General features: G+C 37.9%; 1 protein-coding gene across 1 annotated transcript in view; it reads left to right on the plus strand.

Annotated features, from left to right (window-relative positions):
• LOC123976789 (CUB and sushi domain-containing protein 3-like) overlaps nt 1-21885 on the plus strand; it is a 309765-nt gene that overhangs the window by 256267 nt on the left and 31613 nt on the right. The window contains exons 38-51 of the mRNA XM_046059131.1: nt 919-988; nt 1578-1694; nt 1956-2165; nt 3406-3594; nt 4656-4833; nt 8534-8679; nt 12748-12828; nt 13709-13822; nt 13966-14154; nt 14416-14562; nt 16969-17157; nt 18349-18534; nt 18920-19114; nt 20258-20431. Coding sequence (XP_045915087.1) covers nt 919-988; nt 1578-1694; nt 1956-2165; nt 3406-3594; nt 4656-4833; nt 8534-8679; nt 12748-12828; nt 13709-13822; nt 13966-14154; nt 14416-14562; nt 16969-17157; nt 18349-18534; nt 18920-19114; nt 20258-20431 — 2185 coding nt within the window. The remainder of the gene's footprint in view (nt 1-918; nt 989-1577; nt 1695-1955; nt 2166-3405; nt 3595-4655; nt 4834-8533; nt 8680-12747; nt 12829-13708; nt 13823-13965; nt 14155-14415; nt 14563-16968; nt 17158-18348; nt 18535-18919; nt 19115-20257; nt 20432-21885) is intronic.

Here is a 21885-nt window from a genome sequence, read left to right on the forward strand (position 1 = left end):
TAATTAAGGTCTATCTGAAAGTCTATCTGGTTTACATGTGCATGTGTTTCGTCCACTTCATAGAAATCTGCAGCTACTCTGTGAGCTGGAGAACTAGCCTACAACAAAACACATGTAGCTGTTTTTTAAGCTGCAATACAGTCATTCTCTGGACACTGCTTAAGTGTTTATTATTAACTTATGAAGTAACTGTTAGCAGCTATGTGTCTTCTTTTTGAAGAGTTTTACATTATTCTAACTTGTGATATTAAAGTTAATATTACATGATAAAATCGGAAAATGTTGAATATTGTAAAACTTATTAAAAAAAATTATTATTAGAAAACATTCAAATTTTGTCAACTTAGTTTTTGTCACATTATTAACACATTTGGAGGGTGGGAAGATGAAAATTATAAACTTTATTTTTGAGTGGCACCCTATTATATGTGTATACAATCTGTGTCTTTCTTTGTGCACAAATCTATTCCAGCTACTGAGGGGCTGAGAAGAACTGGAGGATCATCATTGCAGTTGTTTAATGTAAAATGATTGCTAGATATGTATGTGAAATCATTAAAGGCTGCTCACCCTTTCTGATGTGCCGTCATTCACTCGTTTTATCCCCTGGCTGCACAAACCAAGAACTATTTAAACTGAATCAGAAGGAAACCCTGCTCTCAGGTGGTTTCCCCAGCTCTTACTAAACACACAACTCTGGTGTGGTTTGCACAACTCCTGAATAATCTATGTCTCTGGTGTGGTCTGCCCATTTTTTGTGCAGTATACAGCTATACTGTATTATTAGAGATGGCTGTTATTGCAAAGCATGGATATTATTATTTGGTAGATAAAAAAGCACCTTTAGGCCAACTAATTTAAAGCGCAATTTCCTACCTATTAAATGATAATTGATTGTGGTTGCTTCTATATTTCTAGGGTAATGCTCATATCACCTGCATGCCTGGACCTGTTAGAAGATGGAACTACCCTGTACCACTATGTCTTGGTAGGTGTTCTTCTACAGTAAATTTGTGCGCGCGCACACACACATAAATATGCACATGCATGTGGTCCAGTCTGGATATACAGGAGATACAGGCCAAACTTCAGTGCTGCAGAAATGATGCAAGCGGTCTCCATTGCCTGCTCCGACTCTGGAAAAGAAGTTGTTTGATCAATTTACTGTTCTGTGATGAGCTGATTAGTTAGTATTCTGTGCAGAATACGATTAAGCTTTTAAACTGATGCAAAGCTCCGTCAGACTCTGCCATAAACATGCAGTGTGTGCCAGAGAATCAGCATGCTCTGAGGTAAACTAGAGGGAACAAGCCCTGGACACACATCTAGTTGCACAATGGTAATTTATTCAAGAAGGGTATTTATTAAAGACTCAGCATATTAATGTTTTATTCAAAATGACGCAAATTGTCAGGTTGAACATACTCAAGTGTAAAGCCAGTAGCAGTGTCTTAAAAAAGGAGAAGACCTGCATGTCTGCAGTACTCAGCGAGGTCAGCCTCCTGCTTTTGATGTGTTTCACTGAACCACTATTGCCTATTTTTCACTCGTTCTATGTTATGTGTGTGTGTCTCCAGCCCAGTGTGGTGGGTCTATGACAGATGTAAGTGGAGTGATTCTAAGTCCCGGTTACCCCGGCAACTACCCCAGTGGATTAGACTGCACTTGGACAGTCAACTTACCTGTCGGCTTTGGTAAGAAACACTGTCAACTTTGTGCATTTCGCTCTCTGTGTATCTGTTTTCTCTGTCTGTGTCCGCCTCCCCCTTCATATATATCCATGTTATCTATAGATTTATTCACTCACCACCTCACAATCAGTGTTAGTGGCTTTTATCCATGTGACTGATGAGTGGCTGCAGAAGAAGCATTTACAATTGCTTTTATTGCTGGCCTCTTGTCAGTCAAGCTTTGCTGATTGCTGTAAATGTCATAAGCCATGCATTTTTTCTCAGGTATCCATCTCCAGTTTCTGAACTTCTCCACTGAGGCGATCCATGATTACTTAGAGATCCGCAGTGGAACCCTGGAGACGGGCTCGGTCATTGACCGGTTCAGCGGTCCAGTCATCCCCAAGCCTCTGTTCAGCACCACCCACCAGACCAGCTTCTTCTTCCACAGCGACTATTCACAAAACAAACCAGGGTTCCACATCACATATCAAGGTAAATGTTGTTTCTACAAGTTTCCTCTCCTGCCTTTTTGTGCACACTGATCACTTGCTAAGCAAAGAAAACAAGAGCAGATGCATGACTGTGCTTTTTTTTTCTGAAAACAGCAACTGTTGCCACTGTGGAAACTTGGTTAGTGGATTTATGCAACTGTCTGACTGTGACTTAATCTCTCAGGAGTGACTAACAACAAAATGATCTACATTGAGGGAATGATAAAAATGTGTCTTGGCATCTAAAGCACTTCTAAAGCACTTGCCAAAAAATTACATTTTTGGATTCATTTCAGTGATGAGATGAGTTTTGTATTATTCTATCTGACACTAAAAAGGTTCTGAACACTTTTATATTTATTATGACAAATCTTGTAGAAACTAATTTGTTAAGGCTAATTCCATTAATGTGCAAATTACAGTGGCTGATGAATACCTTTATCTCATCACGGGAGAACTGCCAAAGTGTTTTAAAACAGGACTATTATTGCAGCAGTCATGTTTGTCTCTTCAGTCATGCAAAACTTTGGCTCTAGTAACTTTGGCTGTGAAATGTCACTGTGACTAAAACGTTTAAATGGCAGACTGTTTGATTTCATTTGAGACTACTGTGGCAAGTACAAGCTTCTGTGGTGCATGGTACCCTTGTCAAAAAGTTAATAATCTTAATTTATATCTAGACATCTGCACCTGTTATTTTTTTGTCAGTTTCTCTACAGCATTTCATATTTCAGTGTTTCAGTTGCACACTGTATGAAAATGAGTTCTGACAAACAGCTTTTAAGTAGGAGGAGAACAATCATTTAACATAGAGTAGTTAAGGACAGAATTCAGTCCATTTACAGGATGTTTAAAATGGGTTCAACCTCTTGGACTGGCAGCTACAGCTGGTGGTCGGGATCTTAAATTTATTTTGTAGCATTGGCCCGTAAAGACCCGAAAAGTTTAGCCAAAGTATATTGTGATTAATTGTACCATCTTTGTTTGGATTTGACTGATTGTTGACTGCTTAGTTTGATTGATATTGATTTGTTATTTCTACATTTTGATGTTTTCCTACGTGGTTTATCTAGTAGATGTCTTGTACTGACTTACTATTGTTTAACCAGTGGTAGAATGGATGTATGTATCGTCTCTTTCTGTTAATGGCTTGATTTTACTACTGCTCTTGGACCATTTTTATAATCTAGTCATGGATTATTACTATTTTCCTGGACTAATCTGGGTTATTGTCTCTCAAGCCTACCAGCTCCAGAGTTGCCCAGATCCTCGGCCATTTCGAAACGGCATTGTGATTGGCACAGATTTCAGCGTTGGGATGACTGTGTCGTTTGAGTGTCTGCCTGGATATTCTCTGATCGGAGAGGCTTCACTCACATGTTTACATGGAATCAGCAGGAACTGGAATCACCCTCTACCACGGTGTGAAGGTAATATAGGCTGTTGCTGTAACTATTACTATGTCAGAATGTGTCTATTTGAATAAGCTAGATGTGAAATTGCACAATGCTGTATTGTGAAGTGAATACAAGCCGTGTTAGTCACTTCCTTGCTGATAGTTCTGCTAATGTTGAATAGCTCACTTTTTAAGTATAACAGTATATATGTTTGCTAAGGGGTTTGGAACATGGGGCCATCGTGTACCCAGATCCCAAGAAAATTAAAATATACCTGTGTACTGGTAAACTGTTCTTTCAGTTCAGAGGAGGAGGGGTTTTTTAGATCATGTATTCCCCTGGCCTTCCTAAAAGCACCCTCACTTGTGAATGCTTTTTAACAGCATTTCAACACGACAATTTCGACATCATCACTGTGGTGAATATTGCTAATGGTGTTTCATATTATCACTTTCCTGACTATGTTAGAGTATTATTCCGTTATTAAACAGTGTAATCAGTTGATTTTGACTGTCGCACCGAGCGTAAAGTGAGAAAAAAGAAACATTTTAAAGCATATGCAACTTGTAACTCAACACAGCAATGTAAACTGAATGACTGAAATTAAAATGAAAAGTGTATAAACTCAATTTGGAGGAAATAAGAGAGGCATGTTATAATATTAATTAACTATTTTATAGCAGTAATAATATATATTTAAATTTTATTCTAACTTTATCCAAGTTACTGCCAAGTAATCTAATAAGTTTTTTTATTATTTATTTTAAGGCTAGACTTCGGAGCACTAACACTCATTCAATGACCCATAAGGACCCTTTTTAATTAAAAAAAAAAAAAAACTCTTAATATTCAGTTTTATAGCTCTCAGCTGTGATCGTATGACATCACTGAAAAGCAACACCTACACTCCCAAGGAATACCTGTGGTGCAGAACTGAAATAAAACTGTAATGACAATTTATTAAAGGTATTAAGGTGTTATCCAATGGTCATTACATGACTGATAGAGATGTGTCCTCTCTCAAGCTTCGCAATGGTAATACTAATTTGCTGGTAATTTATTAGGGGTAATTCTGTTAATCTTCTGTCTCACAGCTCTCTGTGGTGGCAACATCACATCCTTAAATGGAACCATTTACTCTCCTGGGCACCCCGAGGAATACCCAAACTTCCAGGACTGTGTGTGGAGTGTTAGAGTTCCTCCTGGACACGGGATTTACATCAATTTTACTGTACTGAGCACTGAGCCCATATATGACTACATAACCGTCTGGTAGGTGTTATTTACTTATTTACTTCTTCAGGTCTTAGTTCTAGTTTTTCCACATCTTTAATTCTTATGTGCTACTTCTTACCAATCCTTTCCTTCTTTATCAAGATTTATTTCACCAAAAAAGTGTTTTTATTTGACTGAATAGCCATTTCATTTGTACCACATATTCGGAAAACTTCTGGTACACACACACACACACATACACACACACACACACACACATACACATACACATACACACACCTTCTCTCTTTCACACAGGATGTCATGCTCCTTAACATCTTTTCAGAGCTAGCCACTAATTGGCTAAATTTCTGCAAGGGTTACTATGACTACAGACATCTCTCCTTGAATATAAAGTGACATAATGTCCTTCTTGTAATGTTTCACCCGTCTCTTTTTACCCATACGTCTCTCTTTCCTCCCCTCTGTTCCTCACTCAATCTCTGAGTCTCAGTCTGTCTTATAAGTTATAAAATACATCTTTCTCTCCCTACCTGCCCAGCCTTGACTTCTCTCTTCAATATTCTTTTTTAGGAGAGCAGGTGTTTCAATGGTGCTAAGACACCATGTTAGATAGTGTTCTGCAGGTACAAGGTGGCAGTAGAACCATAAATAGACTGTACAATCTATTTCTATGGTTGCCATGTTGCTGCCCCTTCTCTATAGCTAAAGCCTGTTTGCTATAAATAGACAGCAGGGTGCAGCATCAACAGTTTAGAAACGTCACCTGGCATACAGACATGGAGAGGCAGTGCTAGGCAAGGAAAACACAACAGCAGCAGGGTAAGACATGGTGTGCTGCTGATACATTCTCTTGCAAATGGTGTATTTTTAGACCAACACAGAAGGACCAAATGTCTGTCTGGTACTTTTGTTAGCTTGTCATAATGTTAGCGCTGTCAGACTTCTAGATTTCCAAGTTTGGCTGTTTCCACAGTCCACAGGAAACCCTGTGATGATTATAACTAAAAACGTTATCTACCCTGTGTATCTTTTTCCAACAAACACCTGGATGACCCATACGTGTCCAACACTGACTATGTAATACTTTGATATGTCTTATTCCTTAGACAAAGACAGGTACACCAAGACACTGAACACTGTAAGGTGACATTATTTTCTAACAGAATTAATGATCGCATCAAGTGACCTGAGGTAAGTTACAATGACTCTGCATCTAACATTATGTGCCACACTCTCCGGTTAGGTCTAACTTGCCTTTGGGAAAACTTTATTTTAAGAGGTTCTAATTCAGCTGAAAATAAAAATGCAAGGGTTCACAACTAATTGTGCCTCTTAATGTCTCAGGAGCCATTTTTCACAACTGTCTGATTGTTTATTTTCTGTCAAATAAGTAGTTTTTTTTTATATTTAAGGTGAAGCAATCAACCAGTAATGCAACAGATGCAACTAAAGATCATTTAACTCTCTATTACTCTATTGTTTTCTTTTTCTTTTTTTTTGATTAATCAATTAGACATGACCAGAAATTTATCTTTACACATTGCAAATTACTAGTTTATTTTAACATAGCTACTAGGTCAGGAATGATCCTTCAGCCTCAATTGATTTATCATTTAGTCTGTCAGAAAATAGTAAGAAATATTAACAAAAACCCGACATGACATCTTTAGATTACTTGTGTTACACAATAATCAAAAACTTAAAAACAAGCAGCAAATCATTTGAGAAGCTAGAACCAGAGAATGTTGGCATTTTCGGTTGATAATGGATATTATTGAAATAGCAATATGGCCAAGTGCAATAACAAAATTGCAGAACCTGCAGTTTTTAGATAAAGATAAACTGTTTCACAACATACCATTATAAATGAAGCATTGTGGTGCTACAGAGATGCTACATTCTACAAATCATGTTCTCCAGATGTAAGGGAGCTTGCTTGTTTGGTACAGACCCCGGAAAATGAAAATGTGAAAGTGAAATGCAGCAATTACAATCCCCACTAAAACTGTAACTCATATCACAATCACAATATCTGTCAAAATAATTTTTGCATATCGTTCAGCTGTACTAAATAGTGTATAACACAGTCATACAAATGTAAAAGATGCTGGGTATCTACAAACATTTTGCATATCTTTAGCTGCAAATAACAGCTTTTTACTGGATATATATATATATATATATACTATCAAGTTCAACAGTTTGTTTCTTCAACCATTGGAGTGTGGGTTGTTTAGTGTGTAGATCTTGTTGTGCATAGATGTAGCACATAATTGCAATATGCATCCTGTCTTTCCAACACCAAACACCACAACACTGTTGAGTCATGTGCCGTCCACCCACAGCCGATTCGGCGGACGCCATGAATTGGTCACACAGCATGTTTCTGACCCTGCTGTCAGTTATACGGAAAAGTGAACAAACTGCTGAACTCACACAAAGCAAAGAAAATAACCGCACACAAACACACTCAAATCTCACAGTCTCAGCCACACAGCCACAAAGTTGGTTTCCTGTAGAGAGCACAGTGTCAGTGGCAAAGGTGTGATTTTCACAGCGGTCTCCACAGTCCAGCGCCAGCCAACCTGACAGTCAGTTAGTCTGCTAATTGGTCTCATACTGGGAGGCGTACTACAGGATTTCACAGTAAGAATCAACATATATGTCACAGATGTTACCCCGTGTTGTGCTACCCCATACACTAAAGCCTCCTCTGTACTGTACATGTTGCCATAATGCACTCACAAATGAGTGTTTGCATCAGCAACTCAGGAGTGGAAAGCAATGAATGAAACTACTCTGCATGTATCAATCAAAGAAGGGTATCATTCCTTACATAACATGACAGGTATAATTGGCCTCATCCAAAAACACTTAACAGCAGGAAATAATAATTTCATTGCACTTGATGATGATACTTTTTAATCACTGGTAATGAGACCGCTATTGGTTAGTTTCAGTCTGACAGCTGGTGGGTCGGGCATTAAAGATGAAATATGATCATGACATTGCACAGCGAGCCTGACCTGCCAGTTGAGAGATAACTTCCTGTCTGCCTTCTGTGGTAATTGTGTAACTTTTCATGAATGCCAGGCTGATATTAGTGGCATAAAAAGCGTAAAGCAAACTCTACAACAGGATTCACATTTGTTATTCTTACACTCTGACGACAGTTCAATCAATATTGATAAACTCGAGCATCCCTAAGCAAGAACAAGAGAGCCAGGGCTTTAAACTGTGTTGTTATCAAAAGACAAAAAGGAGCTGCTCTTTCATAAGTGACTTGGAATCTGAGTCTGAATGTTTTATATCTAAATGAGCCTTGTGACATTGTAGTTTGGGTTGTTTTAAGAACGAAGATGAGCACACATCCATGCACAATCACTATGGGTGCTGGCGCTTTGTCACACAATGTCCGACTCCATTCACAGTCAATTGAGCAGCTCCAGGTTTTGTCTCATAAATATCATCAAGTCTCACCAATCTTTAATTTCTAGCCTCAGGAAACCATTTCCTGATCACAAATAGCTATTTAACTGTCAGAGATGACTGCAATAACTTATTCAAATTATGTTTTGGGTTGCATTTTCTCTCCCATTGTTCTATAAAGAAAGATCCAATTTTTTATGGGCCTTTAGTCTCTAAGTACCCCTTTTAACACAAGCTTTCTGTACGTGTGTGTGTGTGTGTGTGTGTGTGTGTGTGTGTGTTTTCTCTCCTTGTTTGTTTGTAGGGATGGTCCAGATCAATCATCTCCTCAGATTGGTCAGTTTAGCGGGAACACAGCTTTGGAGTCTGTCTACTCGACCTCCAACATCATCCTCATCAAATTCCACTCTGACTTCTCTGGAGCCGGCTTTTTTGTCTTAAGCTACCATGGTAAGACAGTAACAACATTATCAAATTTGTCACAGAGGTGGTGAGCATATAAATGTACAGAATATACAGAAACTGGAAACATCATTTGATTGTGTTTGTTCAGGTAAAAATGTTATCCTCATTAACTGTATTCTCTGCAGGCTTTGTTGCCCTGTGTGGTAGTGTTAAAACTATAATGCTGTCATTAGTTGTAGCTGCAGTGATGGCATCGATCTGTTTGCTGTTAGACTCTCTTCAACTTCATCCTTATTATGTTCCACTCAGACCTGCTTCCTTTGACTCATGAAGTTTGGTCTCCTGCAGGAACTTTTTACTTTCTGACTGAAGCCGCACAGCCTACCACAGTAATAATGTATTAGCCACAGTGGTGCTATTGATAGTTGTTGTATTATGAATTGAATTGCTATTCTCTGCAGAAAGGTCCTCTTTAGCGTTATTGACCACTTTGGTGTTTGGTCAACATTTCAAAGCTTTTATCAATCTGATTTCATCTTTGAGTGTACTGAGGCCTTTTTGAATGCCACTACTCCTGCTACGTCAATTTCCAGATACTTAAAATGATGGCAGGTTGTTTTACAAATGAGTCGTGCAATACTTAAGCAAATGTTTTGATGTGTGAGTCACTTTTGAGAGGTATTAAAACCCTTTTTTTCTCCAGTTGGTTTCTTGTCCAAGTGTGTTAATAAAATACTGCAGTGAATCCTTGTGATCCTCAGTGATCAATGATGTCAAGTAAATATATTAGCAATGCCGTATGAGATATAAGTGTTGCTATTGTTGGAGGGAAGAGTAGCTTTGCACAGAGTTGGTTATCTTGTAACCTAACCTCTGAGTGAACATCAATTTTGTCACATCATTGTTTACTTCCGGTTATAATTTCCTTTGTTCTAAAGAATCATATTTAACGAAAATACCTGAATAGCTTTAACTTTCAACCACACAAGAAAATCACAACACAATCTAAAGAAACTATTTTTTAGATTTAGATTTTCTAATTACTTTTAAATTAGTTTTGTTTTAATTGGTACTGTAGTCATGCAACTAATTTATCATAAATAAAAGGAAAAAGTAAACCGGCAGGTTAAGATTTCCATGAAACGATGTCCTCAGTGAAGGTTTGTGAATTAGTAAGTCTTTCTTTGTACGATAGCTTCCCATAGAAATGTTGTTATTTTATGTTGCCGTCTTACACACATACACAGTCACCTTCCCTCCACAGAGTTGTGGAAATTGTATTTTTAGCTGGTCCTGAGCTGCTCTTTCTCCGTGTCAAAACTGTCTATGCCATTCAGTTTTTCATTTCATTTCAATCTTTTTGCTGTGGTCCTTCGCTGCACTTAGATTCCCTTTTTGTTTTCAAACTCTGTTTAAGAGGAAAACATCCCCATTCATCTTTTTTTTTTCTTGTTTCGCCTGTCTGCCTGCAAACATCAATCTTTAGACGCTTTTGCTTCTGTCTTTTTTTTTTGTCTGCATCCATCTACTGTCAGTGTCAAAACATTTAACTCCAATTATCAAGTTTGCACTGCATTCTTTGACTTGAAGATGTGAAGAATTACATGATCCCTTATGTGCTGACCATTAAAAGGGATAATGCGTTGTCTTTCACTGAAGAAAGCTTGAAATGGTATTCTCTTACCTTTTTGGAAAAGCAGGAACGTCTGCATATATGTAGTATAGTAACTTGCATACATTTAAGAAACTCTCATAATGTTTGGAAGCAGTCTAGTATGTAATCTCTACTGTCTATGAATATGATATTGTCTAACATTTAGATATAGATATACTATAGTGTCACATTATTACATTAAAAGTATACATTTTCATTAGTATGTGTATAGTCCAGTGTTTATGGTAGGTACCTCACATGTCATTACATAAACATAGCCAGATTTTGTATGCTTAAAGTCATTACAATGTCATGGGCAAATCATTAAAAGTTAATACCATAATTTATTTTTAAGTAAAAGATACCAGGGTTTCTAAAAGTTAAGAAAATGGTTTCGGATGAACCTCGTGTACTCTTGAGAGCCATCATAATGCTTTGTCATCAAACCAAAAATACTTTTTTTTTCTGAAAACCTTTTTATTTTTGCAATGCAGTGTTTTCACCAGACAGTAAAGAAATGCTTCTTATATTCCACATCCTCGTCAGAATTGTTAAGTTCTGAAAAGTTGTGGGTTTTTTTGGATTGTTGGAAGTTTTAATTTGACAGAATGGCTTCTAATGAGTCTAACTTTATGTACTTTTTTTACCCTTCGCAACACAGTTTGTCATTCCTTGCCTGAATCCCCCATCCCACACACACACACACACATCCATGTGAATATGCATGTACCACTGTATCTTCCACCATCTCCCTCATGGAGCTTGTATTTGCTTCTCCTCAAAAGTTTCTGTTCATTGCTCTTTAGTGAAAACATGTCAAATAGTTTTGTTTAGTTTTTTTGTTTTATTTTAGCAGGCTTTCCTTATGCAGACAGATGTCACGTTGTTAATGAATTTCTCTTGGCAGGTTTTAACTGTCAGCTGTCACGCTCACACAGGAACAGTTCTATCTGATGGATTCGAGTTTATTTTCAATTTCTGCGTTATTGGAGGATGTGCAGCAGGGAGTGACAGGGGAAGATGGATAAGAGGGAGCGGGGTGACATGTATGGCAGTGGTTATTAGCATTATTTTGTCACTTCTGTATTATTAGACAATAAAACAAGAAAGTCTGGCAAGAGTGAAAGGTAGGTAACCACAATGTGAGCGGGTAGGACACTCTATTTCAGTGTGTGTGGAGTGTAAAGATGACTTAAATTATTAGTTAATAAATGCAGAATTTGTATTTTGTCAGCAGGAAATTGTAAAAAATAAGGGACAACGTCCCTAAATTTCTTCTTCAGTGTACTTTATTGACACCGCTGATATTCAGAATGTCACAGTTTGCATCTGAGACAGCTGCTAAAGTGCAATTTTAAATTTGAAATGCCAAATAAACCCCAAAGGAAGCATCAATCCGATGTTTGGGGATGTTTATCTATGTCATTGTCCATCTATTTGTTTATGCATGTGGGTCAAGGTTCTGAATGCAAGTGCTTCATTACGGAGACAAGGACTATACAGTGGTGGATAATGTTGTCATGGACGTGAGACTGAGAAAACTAATGTGACATGAATGTGGAAGTAGCTATAAAAAAAAGGTCTTGGAGCTTAGTGAGATCAATGACTTCTCACAGTGAACCTCTCCCCTCACGCACAGGCGCATAGACGTAGCTGCACACACACATACACATGCACACACACAAACATGCACACACATACTGGCACACACGCCTAGACCACAGAGCTTTGATATGCATGAGCGCAGGAGATACTATTGGCAGGTCTCATTTTCATGTCAATTTCATCCTGACTTATAGCCCTCAGCCCTTCCTACCTCTCCGTCTCTCTGTCTGCGTCTGTCTGTCTGTCTGTATTCAATCTCTCTCTCTCTCTCTCTCTCTCTCTCTCTCTCTCTCTCTCTCTCTCTCTCTCTCTCTCTCTCTCTCTCTCTCTCTGTTAGTGAGTGATCTATGGTCATGCGGTAATATTGATTACAGCCTACAGCTCAGTAGCTGTGAAGTCGGTTCCTTTTTTATGATTCAAGGCAGTGCTGTATCTGTGTAGCCGGCCTGTTTTTGATTCCATGCTTTGTTGACCTGACCATCTGAACTTAAAAAAGTGAAGTCAAACTGAAACAACAAAGATTAAATAAAACAGATAGAAACCAGGTTGTGTCACTGTTTGGTTTTCTGAAGATTTCTCGCTGCAACTCTCGGGGCAATTGTTACAGGCACAGACAACTGGATGCTTACACATTAGTGCACGTAGACCAGCAAGTTCCATTTAAAACATTTAGAACTGACTATATGCGACTTAAATATGTGTAATACATGACTTTGGAAGCATTGGAAAGAAAGATTTTCCCCTGTCTTGACCAACCCAGTTTAGGTTTACTGACCACATTTCCTCTCACACATTGTTATCTAAGGTCCCTCTGTTTGTCCTCTCTCTTCACTCTGCTGTGTCTGTTCTTCTAGCCTACCAATTAAGGGTTTGCCAGCCTCCTCCAGAAGTGCCCAATGCTGTCATGCTGATGGAGGATGGCGAGTTGGAGATAGGTGAGTTGCCTGCCTGCATGCACTGCCTCTAGATATGTCAATTTGATGGAAGGAAGGACTTGAGTCTTGTGTAACTTCCCAGTACCTAACATGGGAACCAATATCATCTTCTCCATATTTTTTTTGATACTCATTTAGTGTACACAGTGAATACGGACATGCAACACTCAATGTAAATTCACTTGGTTTTGTCAGTGCAGATAATGATACAGTGTACATAGTGGTGGAGGAAGTATTTAGATCTTAACCTTAACTTAAATAGATAATAAAAATAGCCACACAATACTACACAACACAAATACTCCACAAGTCCTGCATTGAAAATGTTACTCTAGTAAAAGTACACAAGAATCATTATACATGTACTTAAACTATCAGAAATAAAAGTAAATGATCTCTCTGAGTGCTTTATGATTATATATTAGGTTATTAGGTTATTATTGCTGATCCATTAATGTCTAAGTGTGATTTTACTGTTAGAGATGGGCAAGGTGAAACTGATTTTAACAAGTTTATTCACCGCTGGGTTGTCTTTATTTGTTTTTCCTGTGTATTGTTTTTAATTGCAAAGTATATTGGGAACATGCTGCATGGTGATTCTGCACTTCAAATAAAATTTAATGATAAGATGATCATATTTTTTCTATGTAAAATCTTTATTTGTAAAGTGACTAGAGTAGTTGTCAAATGAATGTAGTGGAGTAAAAAGTACAACATTTTTGTCTGAAGTGGAGTGGAAGTATAAGGTGATCCAAGTTAAGTTCAAAAACCTCAATTTAGTGCTGAATTTTCATTTCACCACTGCCTGTATACTATATCCATATATACTATATATATCAACATTGCTTTCTAACCACTGATTTTGTGACATGATCACCAGGTGACATCATCAGGTACAGATGCCATCCTGGATTCTCATTGGTTGGCAGTGAAATTCTAACATGTCGCCTAGGAGAAAGACTACAGATGGATGCACCGCCTCCAACATGCCAAGGTGTGTGTATGTGTATGTCACTACAATGGCAATAGTTTTAATGAATATTTCAAATAGTTGATGTTGACAACACTGAAAATAACAAAAATAGTGCGTACTCATTTAACAAAAGCATTTCCCTCTCTTCATTCTTCTGTCCATAGTCCAATGTCCTGCCCACGATGTGCGATATGACTCATCAGGCGTCATCCTGAGCCCTGGTTGGCCCGAAAGCTACCCTAACCTCCAAATGTGTTCATGGAGCGTAACTGTAGAGAAAGGATACAACGTCACCATTACTTTTGAAAGTTTCCACACTGAGAGAGAGTTTGACGTGTTGGAGATTTTTGATGGTAAAAAAACATGCTCAAAAGCAGACGCTGACATGCAGAATTCAGCTAGAGAAGTTCAGTATTTGTTAGAACACACACACACAGGGACACACTCTTGTATCGAAGGTTTAAAAGTGTTAAGAAACTGGACATATAAATACTCTATACTCTATACACAGAACAAAATAACAAATGCAAATTGTTTTATCTCAATCATTGTCTTTGTCTCTCTTTCTTTCTCTCTTCCTGCTTTTCCTCTGTCTCTGTCTTGATCTCCCTCAGGTCCAACAGCCAACAGTCCCACTCTGGCGACGCTGAGCGGTGACCTGCCAACACCCTTTAACCTCACAACCTCTGGTCACCAGTTCCTGGTCCGCTGGTCTTCAGACCACGGCACAAACAAGAAAGGCTTCAAAATTCGCTATGTTGGTGAGTACCAAAGTATGTATCCCAACTTTATTTTACTACTACTTTATATAATCATAATGCATGTTAATAAGGAGGTTGACAGAGACAGACAGAAAGAAAACTGCTTTGGCAACGTTGTTTAAATGAAACATTCATTCCAATAAAGCACACTAAACTGAACTGAGCTGAAAGACAGAAACACATTCTGAGTGAAAACGCTAGGAGCAGTTGTTCAATGTTGTGTCACCATATAGACAATAATTTGTGCAGAAATTGTGAAAGTTTTTCAATTCGTAATTTTGTGTGGAGAAAGTCCATTTAAAAAAAAGATTATCAGTACCTTTATGTCACCCATTTTATTGTTTCTTAATCTTTAGCTTACGTTTTACTACCTCACTTCTGTCTGTCTCCTGAAGCAGTTTACCAAATTGCATTATGGGTTAGTTCTTAACTTTTATCATACAAGGAAAGCTTGATGAGCACAGATGCTGTTTTACAGCAGTCTTTGCATTTAGGCAGTCTTGCACCTGGGCCTGCTAAGTATAACTTTAGGCTGACAGGCATTAAGCACCTTCACTTGGTTAATGAGGCTTGAGGGCTTCATTCAAGGGCTTTTTTGACAATAAAGGGAGAGGAGACAGTATTTCCTGTTTAGGTTGCTTTTCCACTATACACCATCTCGTCAGGAGGCTGTAGCTTTAACCTTTAAAATACCACTGTTCTGTATGATGAATTATATGCTGAATAAGAACAGAAAAGCCTCCCAGAACTCTCACACTGAGCAACCTCCTTTGGTAATGTAGCTGTGATTAATGTGGGCATTTGCAAGGATTGTTAAATATATGTTGTAAGCGTACTAATATCATGGGTCAACTTTGTAAATGTTTGTGAAATTTTTTTCACTTCACTACAATTTGTCCGGTATTTTGCAACAAGACAAACAAAAATTCTAAGTTTTTAATTACAAAGAGACAATTCTAACATTACGATGAAAGTTTCCTCATTATTAAGACATACCAACTTAATTTGTTTTAAGAGTAAACTTTGTTATTTAATTATAAAAAATGCCCTTGTATGATTGAAATCAGCATTCTAATACTATCAGTTTTAAAATATACTATATTGAGCCTGGATTGGATCTGATGAGAGCCAGCTGGCTGCTTTGCCTGCTGGTTCGTTGAAGCCAGCATGTAGGGCACTGATTCAAAACCTTTAGTGCTTTTTAAAAAAGCTCTGTTATAGAGCTTTAACTATATAAAACAATTGCGGCACTGTTTTTTTTTTTTTTTTTTTTCAACGCAAGGAAAACACAGTAAAAAGGAACAATGCTCACTCACTAACTCTTGAGTGGTGCTTGGTCATTTTGGCTCAAAAAGCCACCTCACAGATGATACTGCACCAGTGGCAGACCAGAAGGACATATAAAACAGACGAGAGTTACAGGCCAGGCAACTTGCCCAAGTCAACATCTAACTGGGCACAAGCCTGGGTAATCTTTGCATGCTATGACTGAGGAACATAATGAAACTGCTACTGGTAATTTATCATATGAAATACTGACATCAGTGTATAACAACCCATATCTGCTGCCATATACAGGATGCCCATAATCTATAAACTTAGACAGTGCTTAACTTAATGGCAGTGTGTCCGGTGATGTCTGACATCTGGTGTCACTCTGCGCAATGATTGTACAATATGAAAGCTCTGTCGAGAGAGACTTATTTATTTTATTTAGCATTCCTGCAGCTTGTCGGATAGAGTGCAACTGACTCAAACACTTGCTTTTTTAAGACGTGCTGGAAAGGTATAATCAATTATGAATGTGGTCATTAATATTTCTGAACTTTTTGTTTAGTTTAGTCTAACAAGTGTTTTTAGATGTTGTACTTGGATTGATCCTACTCCATCTCATGCCTCTAATAGCGCTGTTTAAAATACACAATCAAAGCCATAATTGTGGTCAGTGAAAATGATCATTTAATGATAAAAAATTATACATTTGCCATTAGTCCATTTTGTCTGGGCCTCCTATTATGTCATGAAAATAGTATTGACTTATATTAATGAATGTTTTAGGAAACTATCACAATCTGCAATTCCATGACACCAGACTGCAAGTCAGTAACACTAAATCCTTGTAAGTAAGACATTAATTACAATACAGTTAATGGTTATAATAGTGTACACCTGCATGCAGACATAAATTCAGTCTCAGCAGTGATGACTGAGGCACAAACATCTGTTTTGTATTGTAGTAAAAATACTAAAGTTATGGTATCACTGATTACTGTTGCTATCTGCCTTGATCTTTACTGTTAATTAGGTTTGTTTTTCTGCCTTGTTGCTGTTTTAGTGGCAGTGAACCATACTACCGCACTATGTGAAGTCACATCAAATCTTTTAATTCTGTTTCCTCAACTCCAGCCCTGTACTGCTCAACCCCAGACTCTCCGCTCCACGGCTCCATCTCCTCTCAAAGCGGCGGCCATGTTAACAGCGTGGTACGCTGGGCCTGCGACCGGGGTTACCGTCTCATAGGCAACGCCACAGCAACCTGCCGCCGCTCATCACTCGGCTACCACGCGTGGGACTCTCCTGTACCTGCGTGTCAAGGTGTGTTTGTTTGTCTGTGTATGGAATGTGTGTATACTTAAAGCTAAACTGAAATATTTTGACGTTCATTAGAGTAAAAATATTAGCATAGTTTTATTAGCTACAACTCATGTAAGCTAGCTTTGTTATTGATGCAGATTCCCAGTGTTGAAACATAAGTCCTTGCACCTAAGACATTGATTAAAGAAGATCTCTCAGATTAGCTAGCGGTGACAGTGACTTGTCCTTCCCTCTGTGTCCTGGTCCTAAGGCTGAGGTGCAAGATTAAGGTTGTGATGCTGGAATATTGCAGCTCCTTTATTCTGCCATGTTACCTATACCATTTAAATTGAATGCTTATTGACCTGATGGCCAATAAATTTAAGTTTATTTCTAACTTAATTTGTAGCTAATGTACCTAATACTGTTAAAACAGTAAAACTGACAGATTAGATGTAGGTTATGCTAGAAAACTTTTTTTTTCGTTTTAAGCACAATTTATTCTTTTTTCTCTAGAGTAGATATATTCTACATTCAAGTGAGTAAAATGCATGATGCATTGTTCATATAAAGGGGGTTACAATATGTGAATGTCACATGTAATTGGTACCCATTTGCATAGAGAAAATGGAACTTCTGGTTAGTTAAAAAAACAACTATTATTTTCACCTAACTGTTAGTGGCTTTTCTTTCTCTCTCTCTCTCTCTTTCTTTATGTGTATATTCAGAATATACTATAATGTGTTCCACAAAGACCTAATGATATTTTAATATTCTACCTGCTATTTTCTAATCCCCATAGATCAAATAACCATAGGAAGGCACAGCTCGTAGCTGGTATTGATAGAAAGTCAAATGAAGGATGTATAGCAGATTGTCGACACTGTGTAATTACACGGTGCGGTGCTCTACAAACCAGTCTATTTAAAACCACAGTGGACTGTGGAGCAGCATGTTCAACAAGATGGATGCATTTTGTTAGAACTAACTGGAATTGGATATCAAGCATCTCTTGATTGTATATTTTTAGTTTGATAGCTTCATTGTAGAAAATATTTGAGCTTGTTTACAAATATACAAAACACTCAGTGGCTTTGAATCCCCCAGAAACATTTTAAACAAAGTGTGCATCAAGCTTCCCTACTTGACAGACCTAAGTACGCATTAGGGTTTCTGTGTCTTCTTAACCAGTGTGTATTTGTCCTCCCCTAGCTGTCTCATGTGGGGCACCCAAGGCTCCTATAAATGGCGGCGTTTTAACAGCTGACTACTCTGTTGGAACAAGAGTTTCCTATTTTTGTAACGATGGGTACAGACTGTCCAGTAAAGAGCTGACGTCAGCCATCTGTCAGCCTGATGGAACATGGAGCAACCACAATAAGATACCGCGATGTTCTGGTTAGTAACACATAGATATCAATGGAATACCAACAATATAAATACCAAATCTCATAGAGTTACTAATTTGGACATAATTAATAGTAAAGGCACAAATGCAAACACTGTCACTACAGTGGGGATTTCATTGCATCAGTTACAAAAAACATAAAATGAAAAATGGATATACTCATAACATATAATTACAGCTATGAGTGGCAGCCATGTTTGGCTAGGACATTGTTATTTAAATTGAGTCATTATTATGCGAGATATTTTACCAGGGTTTGGCCCCACTCTCATCTGGCTAATTACTATCTGATACAAGTGGCAATTGTGTTTTTTTTAAATGTAAGCAAATTTCATGAGGCTTTATTTTATCTTTACACTCTTTCTATCTTTGTAGTGGTGGTATGTCCCAGCATTGGGTCGTTTTCTTTAGAACACGGCCGCTGGAGGATTGTCAACGGCTCGCACTATGAATACAGAACTCGCATTGTGTTCACCTGTGATCCAGGATACTACAGATTAGGCCCTGCCCACATTCAGTGCTTACCCAATGGTGTGTGGAGCTGGAGAAATGATAGGCCGCACTGCCAGGGTGAGTAACAAAGACATATGATGACTACGGCAACCAGAAAACAATATCAGCAATGAGCTAGCCATTAATCACATATATACTGTATATAGAATATATAGGCATTGGGAGAGTAAGTATTTACTTTGCCAAATTTGCCATTACCAGTATATAATAATGGGAATCATTTACTCTTTCATATGTTTAATAAAAATTAGGGGTTATTTGGGGTCTGAGCAGTAACTTGTCCCACCAAGAAATGAATAACCCCCTATATAACGGCAAATCGTTGCTTTTACACTTCACTCTCTGCACGGATTAAACAAATCGAATACAACAGAATAATTAGTGACCTTTAGAGGTGCTAGCAGGCAGATTTTGTTGTTACCTTTCGACAGTATCTGGCTAAGTGTTTCCCCTTGTTTCCAGTCATTGTGCTAAGCTAAGCTAACTGGCTTGACTGTATCATATTTAATGGTTAAATGTGAGATTGGAATGAATTTTCTAATCCAACCCTTAGACAGAGAAATGTCAAATTAAGCCTTTGAATTCAAACCAAGAGACCTCAGCATATTTTATGTACTTAATTACGTCTGCAAGTTTATGAGCCATGACAACAAAAATTACTGACATCAGGCAGCACTTTGGTATTTATAGTATGAACAGTTGTGAGTATGGAGCAGGGGGTAACACAACTAAAAGTGCCTTGTTTTAGCACAAAAAAAATACTTTGCTTTAAAAGCTTCTCATTTCAAACGTGCTGTTTGCTAAGTATAGGTGTATTATGTGTTTTTTTTTTATTTAATTTCTAGTCATACATGTAATGATGACTGAGTTACTGTACAAAGAAAACATTTTGTTCTTCAAATCCATGCTCTACCCTGAAAGACCCTTTTTATTTTTGTAATTTCTTATTTTTCTTTGGGGATTCCATGACATTTTGAATCGATGTTTTTATTTTTTCTTTAAAAAATGCTGTGACATTTGAAAATGTACAGTGATTTTCTTCACCAGTCATTTCCTATAAATGAAAGGAAAAAAAACTATTGGTACCAAATTTATGGGACAGCTCACCGGCATTGGTAGCATTCCTCACTGAAAGCAATTAACTCTACCAGCTACTTAAATTTACTGCTTTTAAATTGCTTGTCTTCCTCTATGTTTCAGTTATATCCTGCGGTGAGCTGCCATCTCCACCCAATGGGAAGAAGATTGGTACTCAGACGTCATTTGGTGCTACAGCCATCTTCACCTGCGAGCCCGGCTTCATGCTGGTGGGGTCAGCTGTCAGAGAGTGCCTGTCATCTGGGCTTTGGAGTGGAACGGAAACACGATGTTTAGGTATATACTTACTAGAACCACTAATGTATTCAAACATGCAGTATATATTACAGTGTATCTAGAAACTGTCATTTTCTGACTTAAATTTAAGGCTTAGGACACACACACATATACACTCACTGAAACATCGATAATTGGAAGGGGAGTTTGAAGGATGTGATTTTTCAAGTCAATCTAATGAGGACAGGTACCAAAGGTACGCACTGTATGTGCCCTCCATCTCTCATCTGGCTGCCCAGCTGCTTCCACCTGACCTCGTCCACCTCACAAGCAGGACTATCATGAGCAAGCTTCTGCTGATCCTTCGGTTTGAATGGTCTTTTTTTGTTGTTGTTTGTATATAAGGCAGAGAAAATAGCTACTTTCTTCTGTCAGTGTGCCAGCCAGAGGTAACAGATGTTATGACACGGTGCTGTCACTTCTTCATGAAGCCTCAGTAGAAACAGCGCTTCCCAGAATACTTCACAGACTGAGGGGGATATGAGATGCAATTTATAAAGGAAAAGTTCAATGAAACTTAACCTAGACTGATGAGGAGGCATCATTCTGTCAAAAAATAAATAAATTGAGCCCTAAAAAAGTGCTATAAACAGCATTTTTGTTCAGTAACTTTTCTTATTATCCTTCAAACTAGAACTCACTTTACTGTACTTGTTTTACTTATTTAAAATGATCTGGTTGTGAAATGACCATTTCACAGTCGATCATAAAACAAATCAGTAAAGACATTTAAAAATATTTGTATTTATATTATATTTCCCGCTGCCTGCATACAAGTTGAAGCACACTTGAAACTGTGTGGTAACTTTCTGAAAACAAGTTGAATTTTGTTTAAGTTCAAACTCATGTCCTTTCTTCAGCACACAACTTTCTGCAACACATTCAAGATAGCAAAGTGTGACTCACTTGAGTTATGCCCTTTAACGCCAGTAATCAACACCTCAAAGACAATGTGAAAAGACAACGGTGATGTAAGGCAACCTTTTCTCTTCCCATTCTCCCCCACTTCCCTGGCTGTCTTTGAAATTGTTAGCATTTACTGACATCAGGGACACAGTGCAGCTTTTATCTACCGTAAAGAATTAAATAAATGCTCAATCCAAACTCTATGAGAACAGAAAATACACATGTCCTCTCTACTTTGTGAAATGCTTTGTAAAACATCATGCATTAGCACTGTGCATTAAATTGACCACTGGGATTGAATCTGATCAGTAAAGAGGCCCACAAATCCTGTTTAGTTTTTTGTCACCAGTTAAAATATGATTCTTTCAAAGAACAGTGGCATATTCATATTAAATTAGATCCTTTGAAGTTAATGCAAAGAACAGCGACACAGCTGTGAAACTGTAATAGGGGGTAACTGACCATCCGAGCCTTAACCGTAAAATGACAGGCGATCCAATTTATGACAGAGTTACTGATATTTTGTGAAGATAGTGTGCTTGTGGTGC

The sequence above is a fragment of the Micropterus dolomieu genome, linkage group LG09 (assembly GCF_021292245.1).
Source record: "Micropterus dolomieu isolate WLL.071019.BEF.003 ecotype Adirondacks linkage group LG09, ASM2129224v1, whole genome shotgun sequence".
In the NCBI taxonomy this organism is placed as follows: Eukaryota; Metazoa; Chordata; class Actinopteri; order Centrarchiformes; family Centrarchidae; genus Micropterus; species Micropterus dolomieu.